The sequence below is a fragment of the Peromyscus maniculatus genome, chromosome 19, assembly GCF_049852395.1.
Source record: "Peromyscus maniculatus bairdii isolate BWxNUB_F1_BW_parent chromosome 19, HU_Pman_BW_mat_3.1, whole genome shotgun sequence".
Classification (NCBI taxonomy): Eukaryota; Metazoa; Chordata; class Mammalia; order Rodentia; family Cricetidae; genus Peromyscus; species Peromyscus maniculatus.
The window spans coordinates 30,750,110-30,763,119 of record NC_134870.1 but is presented as its reverse complement, the minus strand read 5'-3'; the positions used below and the strand labels follow the sequence as shown (position 1 = coordinate 30,763,119).

The 13,010-nt window shown below is 44.4% G+C and overlaps 1 protein-coding gene across 4 annotated transcripts in view; it reads right to left on the bottom strand.

Moving 5' to 3' along the window:
* Arhgap26 (Rho GTPase activating protein 26) overlaps positions 1 to 12,610 on the bottom strand; it is a 391,848-nt gene extending 379,238 nt beyond the window's left edge. For all 4 annotated transcript variants that reach the window (XM_042264260.2, XM_042264261.2, XM_042264262.2 and 1 more), the window contains exon 1: positions 12,078 to 12,610. In XM_042264260.2, coding sequence (XP_042120194.2) covers positions 12,078 to 12,231 — 154 coding nt within the window. In that variant the 5' untranslated portion in view covers positions 12,232 to 12,610. The remainder of the gene's footprint in view (positions 1 to 12,077) is intronic.
* Positions 12,611 to 13,010: the final 400 nt, after the last annotated feature.

Below are 13,010 nucleotides of genomic sequence, written 5' to 3'. Positions count from 1 at the left end.
ACAAGTGCAGAACATGTAAAATACAACACAATTAGGCACATAAAATACATATGGAATCATTCTAAATGCATGTATATGGAAGTGTAAAAATGAATACACACTTATATATTTGCTGACACATTCATAAATTTCATTTAAAAAAGTATCCAAGACACTGGTGAAATGCTGCTTTCAGTAGAATTGGGGATCAAGACACAGGGGTTGGAGGAATACTCCAAGTCCATTTTTGTCTTTTGATCTGTGTGCCATTTATAGATGTTAACTATTTAGATCAGCTCTGACAAAGAAGCAGACATGAACAAAAGTAAACACGCCACCTTAATTTCATTTTCCTTGGTCCACAGCTGACCCACAAGTGTAGCAATGAGATAGACAGTCAGAACTCTGTTGCAGTTTGGGCCTTATCTGCTCAACAGTGACCTTGACGTAGAAACACAGCCAAAGTTCAACTCGGCTGCCTGGAAATCAAGCTAAAGCCGCACGGGATATGCCAGTTCATATTTTCAAAGTGTTCCAGTGAGCCTGCAGTAAACGTAAAAGTCAATATGATAGCAAGATCCAGTGAGCTTTGAAACCTACCTGTGGTATCTTTACAAACCATACAAAACAATTTATTTTTGGCTTTTCCTGTGTGGCAGCAGCAGGAGTCAAAGCAGGGCTACTGAGCTGGCGCAGAGAAGCTAGCTAGCTAGTAAGGTTTCATCCAGAATCCTCAAGCCCCAAACCTTTGTCCATCTGGCCAAGAAAACATACACACATGCACATGAACACCCCACCCAACCCCAGGAATCTCCTCTTTCTAAATATAGTAGGCAACTGCCCAGTCTCCAAACTCACACTCCGCAGCATTCTGTGCCTTCCAACCAAGGTGAAATGAGCCAGACATAAACACGCTGTGACAGCTTCTGGCCCCCACTGCCAAGCTGTTTTCCTTACTATTTCCTCTCTTCCTCCACCCTGGGTTTCTACAAAATGTGGAAACCCCAGTGACTCTGACTTATAAGAGATTCCTGTAGCTACAAATGCTATTAGTCCTTATCCTAACAAACATGTTTTTCCTGCTAGGCACCCCCAGTTTGAGTTTGGAAGAGTCTTTTCAATGTGGGCAAAGTAAGGTTCATTTCCCATTGTACTTGTAAGAATCTGCAGCTCAGAAAAGATACTGGACAAGTCCAAGGCTAGTAAGGATACCTGCATTTCCTACCCTACCATCACACACACGGTGGGGAGGGGGCCTCATTCTTTCAGAATCAGTATCTGTGCCACAAAGGAAGCCTATTTAGAATGCTTCCAATTAAACTAAAAAGTTAAACTTCAGAAACATATTCTAGCACATATTCACAAGCACCAAACCAATTAGCTGCAAGGAAATAAAGGACCTAAATAAAGGGCTGTTGCAAAACCTATAGAAACTGGAGTCTGCAACAGATCCAGAATCTTTCAAATGCTGGGACCCACACACAAAGGCTGACATGGGAATGATCACTGCAGCACCTTCTCTAACTGAAATACTGAGATAATCCAATAATCCAGCCCTCTTAAATAATCAAAGGGAATGCAGTGTACACATGTACTGACCTAGAAAAAGTAAGATAAGGGAGTCACAGGGAAAGTAAAACAAAAATGTATATAGTAAAATCTCTATAAAGTTCATAATGGCATCCCTCCTTTGGCTAGTTCTTGGAAATGCCATGGCCTTGACAGGATAATACAATCCCCTTCAGGAGTTGTTTTCTCCAACAGCTTCTAATTTTTGTCAGCTCTGAGGGGTTTGGTCATTGTCTAAAGACTAGAATGCCAACCTGTGAGATCCACCATGAGAGATGCTAGTTTACTACTCAGAGCAGAGGGCTGAACCATTGCCCCCTAAAAACCAATCTCCTAAGTCCGTAGATCCTGAAATACATGTGAGACTATTGCAAATGGAAGTAAAGAGTCCCCAAAAGAAGACAAATGGACAAAATGAATTAAATATTGTTCACTTCATCATCCAAAGTTTTACAGGACAAAGCAGAGGATAGTATATGTGTGAATACACATTCCAACAAATAAGGCGCACCACTAGCCAGTAAATGCATGAACAGATGCTCACCATCATTAGTCACCATGAAATCCAAGTTACACTCAAATGAGACATATCACTCCAGTAGTTCGCTACAATCAAAATGAGATCATAGGAAGTGTTGGTGAGGCTCACACACGGCTGACTACAATATGGCACTTCTACTGTGGAAAATGACTTGTCAGCCTTTTAAAAGTTAAACCTAAATTCCTTTAAACCTAGGTTTAAATCAAAATTTTATGTACATTTTCCATATAACTCAGCAACTCTATTCCTAGGTAAGACTTGAAATTGGAAGTGAAAACATAAAGGAATGTATGTAAACATTCTTAGCAGCATCATTCAAAAAAGCTAACAACCGAAACTCAGCTCAGAGTCTACAAAACACAATACTCTGCAGCAATAAAAAGGAACAAAATACTAATAAAAGCTAAAACACAGATGAGCCTCAGATCAACATGCTAAGTGAAAGAACCTGGATAGAAAGGGCCGCATAATCTATGACTTAGCTCCAATTCTCAGAAACAACATCTCTAGACACAGGGAAAGGGGATTAGTGGCTCTATACTGTGGGAGCCCGTTCCGGGGTTCCTCGTGGCTTTACCCAGCAGGTCCGAATAGAGGATGATCAGGACCACGGGCCTGAGTGCAGGTGTCTGAGATGGTCTGCACTTGGCTGTGCTGGGGGAGGAGGTCTTTTGCTCCACCCCTTGGCGTCTCTATAAAAACCCTGGACCAGAGACAGTCGGGGCCCGTTGGAATAGGTTCCAGGCCCTCTCGAGGCTATCCTTTATTTTCTATCTGTTTATCTCTGCAAGATTCTCCGCTATAAATCCTTCTATCTAATATTTCCTGCTGCTCGCACTCAAGAAAACTCTGGGAAGCTGTGGGGGTGGTGGGTAAACGCCCCACACTATACGGCTTGAGAAGAGAAGGCACCTGCAAATAGACATGAGGAAGCTTTCGGGGTGACTATTTTCATCAACTGGATTCTGGCAATTGTTCCACAAGCCACTTAAAACAGATTAATTCTATGTCGAGTAAATTTATTAATAGTGGAGTTAAAAAAAATTTAAAAAGAAAACTCTCCAAGGCGTGCTGACCTGAAACAAATGGCTACTCTGAAAGGAATACATAGAAACATGATGGAATGTTCTTGGGAGACACTTGATAAATTGGCATGTCAAATGCAAGTGTTCCTGGTCATTCTGCAGGGATAGAAAAAAGAGGAGAGGGAAAATCATTTCCATGATCTCACAGGAGAAAGAATAGTGCTTCTTTGTAGTGGCTGCTAATAATTAAAATTTAACAATAAGACACTCAGCTATAAAAAGAAATCAAGCTCTAGTGTCTATTCTAACATAAATGAACCCTGAAAACATCATGCTACATAAAATAAGCCACATATAAATGATAACTGTCATATGATTCTAGAAATGCCTAGAACAATCAAACAAACAAAGATTGACAGCAGGGTCTAGGGTAGACCGGAGTGCAAAGTCATTGTTTTATGGGTACAATTTCAGCTTGGGATGCTGGAAGATCTCTGGAACTGGACAGCACAGTCAGATGGCACTGTGAATGTACTCAATCCCACTAAAGTGTATGAAATTATTTAAAAGCTGTTAAAGTAGTTAAACTTTTGTGCCATGAACATTTTATCATAATAATTTTAAAATCCTGTTTTGAAAAATCAGCAAAAAAAAAAATCTGAACAGACATCCAACCAAAGAAGATACACAAATGGTGAATAAGCATGTGAAAAATACTCAGTGGAATATATCATGAGAAAATTGGAGGGGAAAGCTGAGGAATGAGTAGGACTTCCTCCACCTACTATAAGGTCAAACTGAAAACACCACCACATACAAAGCAACATAACCTTTCACTCTTTGCTGGAGGGAATGCAAAATGCTACAGCCACTTTGGAAGACAGTTTGGTTATTTCTTACATTATCATACAATCCAACAATCACATGGTCTTCACCCAAATGAACTGAAAACTCATGTCTATGCACAAAATAATTATGTTGGCTTCATTCATAACTGTCCAGACTTGAAAGCAATCAAGATGTCCTTCAACAGGTAAAAGAAGAAACAAATTTTGGTACTCAGCAATGAGACCCAATAGTTACCAAGACATGGAGGAACCTTGAATACACATTACTAGTGACACAAGGCAATCTAAAAAGGCTATCTGACAGTATGGGGGGAAAAAAGGCAAAAGTAAGAAGACAATGGAAAAACCCATAGTTGGTAGAAGACGAAGAAAAAAAGATATGCTAGAACGTAGAGGGTTTTTAAGACAGTGAAACTATAATGACATTTAATGGGTACATTGTCAATATCCATCAACTGTGCACCACCAAGAAACTTCCATTAATATTCTACCAGGGACCAGGGGTATGGAGTGTGCACTCACATGTGCAGGGCCCTAGCTTCAACCTCCAACACCAATGAGCTAAAATAAAATCAATATTGGTTAATCAGCAGTAACAGATGTGCCAGGATTCTGAACGATGTATTAAAAAAAAAAAACCATAGGGAGAAACCAGAAGGTACAGACATTCTAAAGAACCCTGTATAAGTCTACTCCAATGTTCTGTAAACCTCAAGCCAATCTAAAGAGTAAAGTCTATTCCTTATTTTAACAGTGGGAAGATGGTTCTAAGCCACAAGTAGAGGGTTGAAGATTAGAGATTTTATGCAATTTATTTAATGCACTTCAAATAGAGAAACATGCAGAGATTTTTTACAGCCAGTGTTATATAAAAATTTTAAAAAAAAATCTTGTTTGGATTTAATTAGCTGTTGTTTATATTTGTATGAGTAATACTCCAAATGTCAGTATTGCAAATTACCACCACTTACAAATAATTAGGAAAGTCATTTTTTTCCCTTTTCTTCACAAGTTGCTAAAGTAAATCAAAGGAATTGGGAACAATTTTTTTGCTACCTGGCTCCATATTTACTTGTTCCATTAAGGCTTTTTGTAACAAAATTACTGCTCAGCAAATCAAACTGGCATCGAACATCTTTTGAGAGTTTATGCTATTCAAGAACAGCTTGTTCTTGGGGCTGAGAGAGAGGATTCAGCAGGTAAGAGCTCTTGCTGCACAATCATGAGGACCTGAGTTCAGATCCCCAGCCCCCACATAAAAAGCCAGTGTGGCCACATGTGAACCTATAAGCTCAAGAGCAGTAGAGGGCAGAAAAAGTCTGTCTAGTATGGCCTAGTCAGCCAGTCTAGACAAAATTGTGAACTCTGGGTTCAATGAAAGACCTGAATAAGTCAGAGTTGATAGAATTGGACACATGATATGCACCACATACATAGGAACAGAAAGAGAAAGACAGAGACAGAGACAGAGAGACAGAGAGAGCTCATTCTCATTGTGGGGGAAAAAAACACCTATATTAAATGCTAAAGAAGTGGGAAAGGCAAACAGGTTTTTTTGGTTTTTTGTTTTGTTTTATTTTTGCTTTTTCAAGACGGGGTTTCTTTATGTAACAGTCCTGACTGTCCTGGAACCCAATTTGTAGACCAAACTGGCCTCGAACTTACAGAGATCTGCCTGCCTCTGCCTCCCGAGTACTGGTATTTAAGGCATGCACCATTACTGCCCAGAAAAGGTGAACAGCTTTTAAAGTATACATACTTAGTAATTATCTTACTGTTGTTTTAATGAATAAAGAAGCTGAATCATTCATTTTAACAATTCAGACCAAGAACAGGTTTTTGGTCTCCCCGTACAATGCTCTATTATCCAATTAAAAATGAATCACTGATAATCACTTAGTAGTTCCCAAAAAGAAAGTGATGCTTTACAAAGACAAGACAGAAAAATCTGCCCTCCTATTCTACCCTTCCAGCCTATAAGGCTCTTTAAGCCTATAAGGGTGAGCAAATTTCAGAGTACAAAATATTAGCTAGCTGTGGCTACTCAGAGCTGGAAATCTATAAAGCAATAGTATGATCTTCTCAATTAGCCTAGCACCTGCTGCATGTTCCCCCTTCTAGAAGACGGATCTGTGAAAAGTCTGCATCTTCACTACCAGCATTTTTATTGAACACACTCACGGGTAATGTTCAGAGGAGGGCCAGCAGACCAATGCCAGGTTCAAAACTTGGTTACACAATTTCCTAGCTATGTGAATTTTGACAAAGTTATCCCAGAAATGCAGAAGCAGCACAGTGCAGCTAGCCCACTATATCTGCAGATCTGGTTCCTATGTTTCCACCAACCAGTATGGAAAATATCTGAGGATGGGGTGGGAGGATCTGAATCTGTGCTCAACACGTGCAAACATTATGTTTGCATTCACATTATGTAATGTATTAGCAGCAATCTAGAGTTGCCTCAAGTATTCAGGAGGCTATGTATAGGTTACATGTAAATAATAGAAAAGAGATTTGAGCATCTGAGGATTTGGGTATCCAAGATGGATCTTAGAACCCACCCACCCCACCCCCAAAGACATGGAGGGACAACATTTGTCTCACAGAATGGTAGCACAGTGGTAACATGGTACAATACAGGCCCTTGGGCCGGGCGGTGGTGGCACACGACTTTAATCCCAGCACTCGGGAGGCAGAGCCAGGCGGATCTATGTGAGTTCGAGGCCAGCCTGGGCTACCAAGTGAGTCCCAGGAAAGGCGCAAAGCTACACAGAGAAACCCTGTCTCGAAAAAAACCAAAAAAATAAAAAATAAAATAAAAAAATATAGGGCCCTTTGCATAAAAACTGGCACTTCCTAAATGCTCAATAAAATGAAAGATGCTAGCTTTCTTACTGGGCTATTGTTTGTGTTAAAATCACCCTGAGAATATGATGGAAGCATAGGAACAGAGATCTCCACATCAGTAACATCTGGGAATGCAATGAAAAGGGCACATCATCCCTTAAAGGGTCCATAAAAAGCATAGAAGAAGCTAATATAACATAAAAGCTTTCATTTCATTTAGCAAAAACATTATCACTCTACAGAAGAGCAATCTGAAGTACGGCTTTATTCACTTTTGCATACCCAACCTAACTTGATTGGAGGGACTAGATTCTTAGTTTTGCTTTGGTTATTCCCTCTGCGTCCATCAAACTTGGTAGAATCCATACCCCTCCAATGGACAGAAAACATCAGAGCATACATTCCAGACCCTGGGAAATAAATCAGTGTGCCCTCACCTCTACTTAAACCCCATCTTGTGAAAAATGGATGGCTTATTTATTGACTCAACATTTCCCCATCTGAAACTCAGTTCATGAACTAGGCAGTCCCCTAAAGGTGACTACCACCACCTGAATGACAGCAGTTGTACTTCTAATGTCCACACTAGGCAAGTCTACAGAGGCAGAAAAAACACAGTGGTTGGCCAGGGCTGCAGGGGATGGGAGGAAAGAGCAAATGACTGGTCATGAAAACAGGTTCTATTGGAGATGACAAAAATGTTCTCTGATAATGATGATGGCTGCACAAACTGTGAATATACTACACCACTGAATTACATGCTTTTAATGAGCAAGCTATATAAGATAATGAATGTGAATTACATCTCAGTGATACCACTATCTTAAAAACTGTATGTCTGCCCCACCCATTTAGTCTGTCAGAATAAGGATTCTCTATTTCAAAAAGCAGAAGCCAAATTCAGAAGGGTATTCCCCCAGGAACAAATCCAGAAATCGACTGTCAACGTGTGGAAACATGGTTCCCCAAAGCCAAACCCCTCAGACTAACAGCTTTTCATGTCTATGAAACCACATTCAGTTTGCCATAAAGTCCACAAGAGTCACACACGAAGACCACTTGTACTGGGTAGTTTTGTGTGCCATCAGGGGAAGGAACCTCAGCTGAGAAAATGCTTTCTTGAGATCCTGCTGTAAGGCCTTTTCTCATTTAGTAATCAATGGGGGACAGCGCAGCCCATGGTGCTATCCCTGGGCTGTTGGTCCTGAGTGTTATAAGAAAGCAGGCTAAGCAAGCCAGTAAGCAGCACTCCTCCATGGCCTCCATATTGGCTCCTGCCTCCAGGATCCTGCCCTGTTTGAGTTCCTGTCCTGACTTCCTTCAGTGATGAACAGAAATGCTGAAGTGTAAGCCAAATAGACCCTTTCCTCCCCAACTTGACTTTTGGTCATGGTGTGTCTCAGCAATTAGAAACCCTAACTAAGACACCACTGCATTTGGCAAACTTGTTGTGGAGGCAGGCAGTCTTTTTCTCTGCGAGGGAAACCTCCTCTAACTATAAGTAATAGCAACAGAAGAGACATTGGGAGACTAACATGTTGTTCCTTTTCAACCTGTAGCACGTTCACCTCTCTTGACATAACCACAACTGGATACAAACATTATTACCAGAATTCTATGATTGTGTCCATCAGTGGCTAATACATACAATTGCTGGAGTTCCCGAGAGCTGACATGTACCTCTGTCCCTTTGGTTTTCATAAGCACCAAGTCCTGACAACCTTGAATGCTGGCACACTGTAGTATTGGTGAAATTAAGGGAGAGGTGCCAAGGGCCATGCTCCAAGTGTTGCTGTTAGTGGTGGCAGTTTTATTCTGCTGTTTTAACATTCACTGTGTCTTTCCGTCTCTGAGAGGTCAGTGTGACTATTTCCACTTACAAAGGAGAAGCTCAGACTTAGTAAGGTGCCCAGAGTCAAACAATTAATAAGCAGTGGGGTCAAGATTTGAACCCAGGAAACTCCACAGCTCACCCATGCTCTATCATTTCTACAGAATGAAAAGGAAAACAAGACCTAAACACACAAAGCATCTTGACTGAGCATGATCAGAGAATGAGAGAATAATCAAGCCAGTGAGAGGCAGGAGTCCTGGGTAAGTGAGTACCACTCAAAAAAGATCAGAACAAATCACCATCAGCAAAGACTGGGAATTGACAAGGCTCAACTGCACACCAAAGAGGACTCTCTAAATAGTAAGGTTTTCTTTCTTTAAAAAAAAATTAAAAAGTGTCCTGACATGCTTTGTTGCTTAGATTCTGTGTCCATACCAGGGATGGAGAAACCAGATAGAGTTCAAGGGTTTCGTTTTTTTATGGAGTTGTTTTATGGAGATTTTGGCAGAGTCTAAAACAGATTCAAAAAAGAAACACGAGAGAGGCTTGTGGTTTCTGCTAACCTAGATGACAACGTTGCTTTATTAAGTTAAGTGCCATGTCTCTGGAATTTGACAACTTGTATTTGAATACCTTAAACTTACCTTGGACAGGTTACTGACTTCTTGGCTGCTTGGTGTCATCATTCACAAAGTAGAGGTAACATTAAAATGATGTAGATAAACTCTGCCAACTCCTGGAGGCCATGTTTATTACCTCTGATTATATATACAGACAAAGGAAATCTGAACCCAGAGATCTGTAGAAATACTAGTTACAAAACAAAACCAGTGCTAACTTTATAACTGGACATAACTATGTATTTATTTTTAAGCTGTAATGGACAAACGCTGGCTTTTCATTAACAGTAATGATCTATTGAAGAAAATGACTATACTGGAACTAATATGGTGTACAAAGCAGCAGGTACCTCATGATAACTCAATACCTAAAATGGTGTGAAAACTTGCTTTAAGAAGTCAGTGAGGGCCGGGCGTTGGTGGCGCACGCCTTTAATCCCAGCACTCGGGAGGCAGAGCCAGGCGGATCTATGTGAGTTTGAGGCCAGCCTGGGCTACCAAGTGAGCTCCAGGAAAGGCGCAAAGCTACACAGAGAAACCCTGTCTCAAAAAAAAAAAAAAAAGAAGTCAGTGAGGTCACATCAGTAACACGCTCTGTTGAAGCAGTAGTTAATAGTAGCAGAGGGGCACAGTTAGTCCTAACATTGGATGAAGAAAGAGCAGCATACTGAGCTTAGCATCAGTCTTTCCAGCAAGTCACAGAGCCAATCCATCCCAACACTGCAATGGTTCTTACTATCTAATGAACCATGCTCCTCAGAAATAGAAGGCAAATTGCTAGTCACCCAACACACCTTCCTCAGAGTCAATGCTCAGATATAAAATGCAAGTCCAAACTCTAGCAGGTCTGGTCCTGCAGGCTCCATTCTGGGCAAGAAGAATAGAACAGACTGGAGTTCTTCACTGGGAGAATTACATTTCTATCTCAGACCATGTTGCTTCAAAACCTCTGGGCCAGTGATTGCCCAAGCCGGTGTTCTCATTTGCAAAATCCAAAGAGATACATGAGATTAACACACAAATAAGTCATGGCTGCCACAGAGTATTGTGCCTCTGTAACCACAGGGGCACCCAAATATCAGTGCTACATGCTGGTATCCAGGTCAATGCCCAGCAAACAGAAGGCATTTCTTACGTTTGCTGAGTGAAGCAGAGGATGGATTAAAGTTAGCCTGAGGTCTGTCATGATGGTATGAAGCATGCCTTTAATCATAGCCCTCTTGGGAGGCTGAGGCAGGATGATCATGAGCTCAGGCAAGTCTGGGGTACAAGGAAACCCTGTTTCCAAGAAAGAAAGAAAGCAGACATAAAGGTCAACCAAAATTTCCAGACCCAACTTCTAAGTGGACCCCCAATTTACATCAAACTAGAGGTCACTTGTTCCTGGAAACAAGACAGGCCCTGATCTTTGACAGAAGAATCTGTTCCTCCCCCTCAGGTAAGTCACAGCCTCCTGCAGAGACTCTGCCCTGGAAAGCCTCCTGACGTCTGCCCTGTGCTTTTATTTCACCCCCAGAAGACTGGCACTTGCCCTGACATTCCATCCTCTCACTCTTCAATTTTAAAAGCAACAGTCTTACTAAATGACATCTTGGCCCTTAAGCCTTTCTTTGAAGAACCATTCTGGGGACCATTCTCACAGCTTGGATCCTACTCTGGTGAGGCAACCAGTCTTAGCTGAAAGATACCATCTATTAGGAAACCCATCACAGAGACAGGAAAAGTAAAGAGTCAAAGACAATTCCCACTATCTGCCTCCACTTCCTGGGGATCAAAATGAAAAGATCGCCTGAACTATTTTTAAATGAACCCAATGAAAAGGTACCCTTCTCGCCCTCAGAATGCTCTAATTTGGCCACAAGGAGAGACTCTAGGCTTGCTCTGCAAAAGTTGGGTGGCATGAAAATTTGAACACACACATACACCTCGTACCAAAAGGAGGAAGAAATTTTAAAATGGCTTCACAGACTTTCAGGGAACCTTTAAGATGAGCTTAAACTTCTCTTTTCTGAGCGAAGGCTGAGGACATCCCCTCTCAGCCTTTTGAATTTTCAAGGATAGCCGAAGAGGGGGCAGGGGTAGAGCAAGGGAGCGGGAGAAGGAGAAAGACGGATGTGTTCGTTCTATTTTTAAACCTTCGCCCACAGTTTAGAGTAAAGGAACACTCTGGTTCCATACTCCCACCGCTGTCACCTTCTGCTAAGCACAAGAATCAAAACCTGCACACGTACACCGCACTGATCTATGTCTAGGGATTACTGTCAATGCTCCCAGGAATACAGCTAACCAATCACTCCAACGCAGAGAGCCCAGCAGTCCGGGCCAGGCTGGAGCTGCGTGCAGGGCTCCTGCAGAGCTCAAAGCCGTCACTACCCTCCCCTTCCCAGGGATGGGCAGCGCCCCCTCAGCATGCTCCGTTCCCAAGCCTGGGCAACGGGCTGGGCACCTGGGGTGAGCCACTGGCCCCCTAAGGACACCGAGCGGTGGAAGCGTAGAAGCGATGGGTTTCCCAGCAGGCTACCGCCGACTGGGCGATCTGGCCTCAGGCCAGAGACACCTGTGTCGAACACACCCACCCAGCCCAGAGTGCCACCCCGATCGACCCCCTCCCGGCCGTCCCCAAATGCCGAGGCTGGGCGATCAGACTCCTCCGAGGCCACTGACTCGCTCTTTCCTCAGATCCGTCTTGCCTCGGACGAGCATCGACACCCGTCACTCAAAGCCCCGGGAGGGGGACGAAAGCCGGCAGCGCGCGGGCAACCCGGAGCCCAGTGCCGCCGCCCCGAGCCCTCGTGCGCTGCCCCAGACACTTACTCTTGAGCGCGCTAATGAGCGACTTCCCGTCCTTGATGAGCTCCTTGATGAATTTGTTGGTCTTGTCCAGCTCCGCTTCGTGTGACTTGAGCGTCTCTCGGAAGTGCGGGCTGTCCAGGCAGCAGTCGCTGAACTCCAGCGCGGGGAGCCCCATCCTGCCCGTGGAGCCCAGCGGAGGGGGACGCGCCTCGGGCGCTGCTCGGCGGACACCCGCGACGACGGCCGTTCCACAGGTGTGGCGCCGGCTCGCCCCGCGCGCGGGGTCAGCGGGAGCGAACGGGAGACTCTAGACGGCAGCCGGGACTCCGCCGGTCCGCGGGCGCTCCTGCGAGGAGCCACCGAGCGGCACGCGGGCTGGAGGCGCGGCAGCGGACCCTCGGCGGCGCCGGGAAGCGAACGAGCGCGGCCACCGCCTCCCCGCCTCCTCTGCGGGTTCGCTCCTCAGCAGCCTCGAGCGCCTTCTCACAGAAGCCTCGGCCGCCCCGCCGGCGTCCGGGGCGCCCGAACCTGCTAGCGATGACCTAATCCCCCGCAGGACCAATCAGCGTGCTTGCCTCTGCCCGACCCCCAGGGCCGCCCGGGGACGCCCGGCCCTTCCGCGGTTCTCATCCAATCAAAGCTTTCCGAAGGCGGGGCCTGAGCATGGGGGCGGAGCCCACACCACCACTAGGTCCGCAGAGCAAGCCCCGCCCCCTCCCGCTCAGCGAGGGTTGCAGAACTAGAGCTCCGGGCTGCATTCCGTGGTGGGTGCGCCCCCGCCACCCGAACCCGGCCCACCCTATGCGGCCCTAATCCGAGCCTGAAATGAGACGTCTGCTAATCTAGGGAACCGAAGAGCCTAGGTGTGTCAAGCAGGAAAAATCTCGAATGAGAACTGCTGTTCGCCTCCGCCCACCCGACACTCCTGAGCATTCCTGCTTGCACTCAAATTAC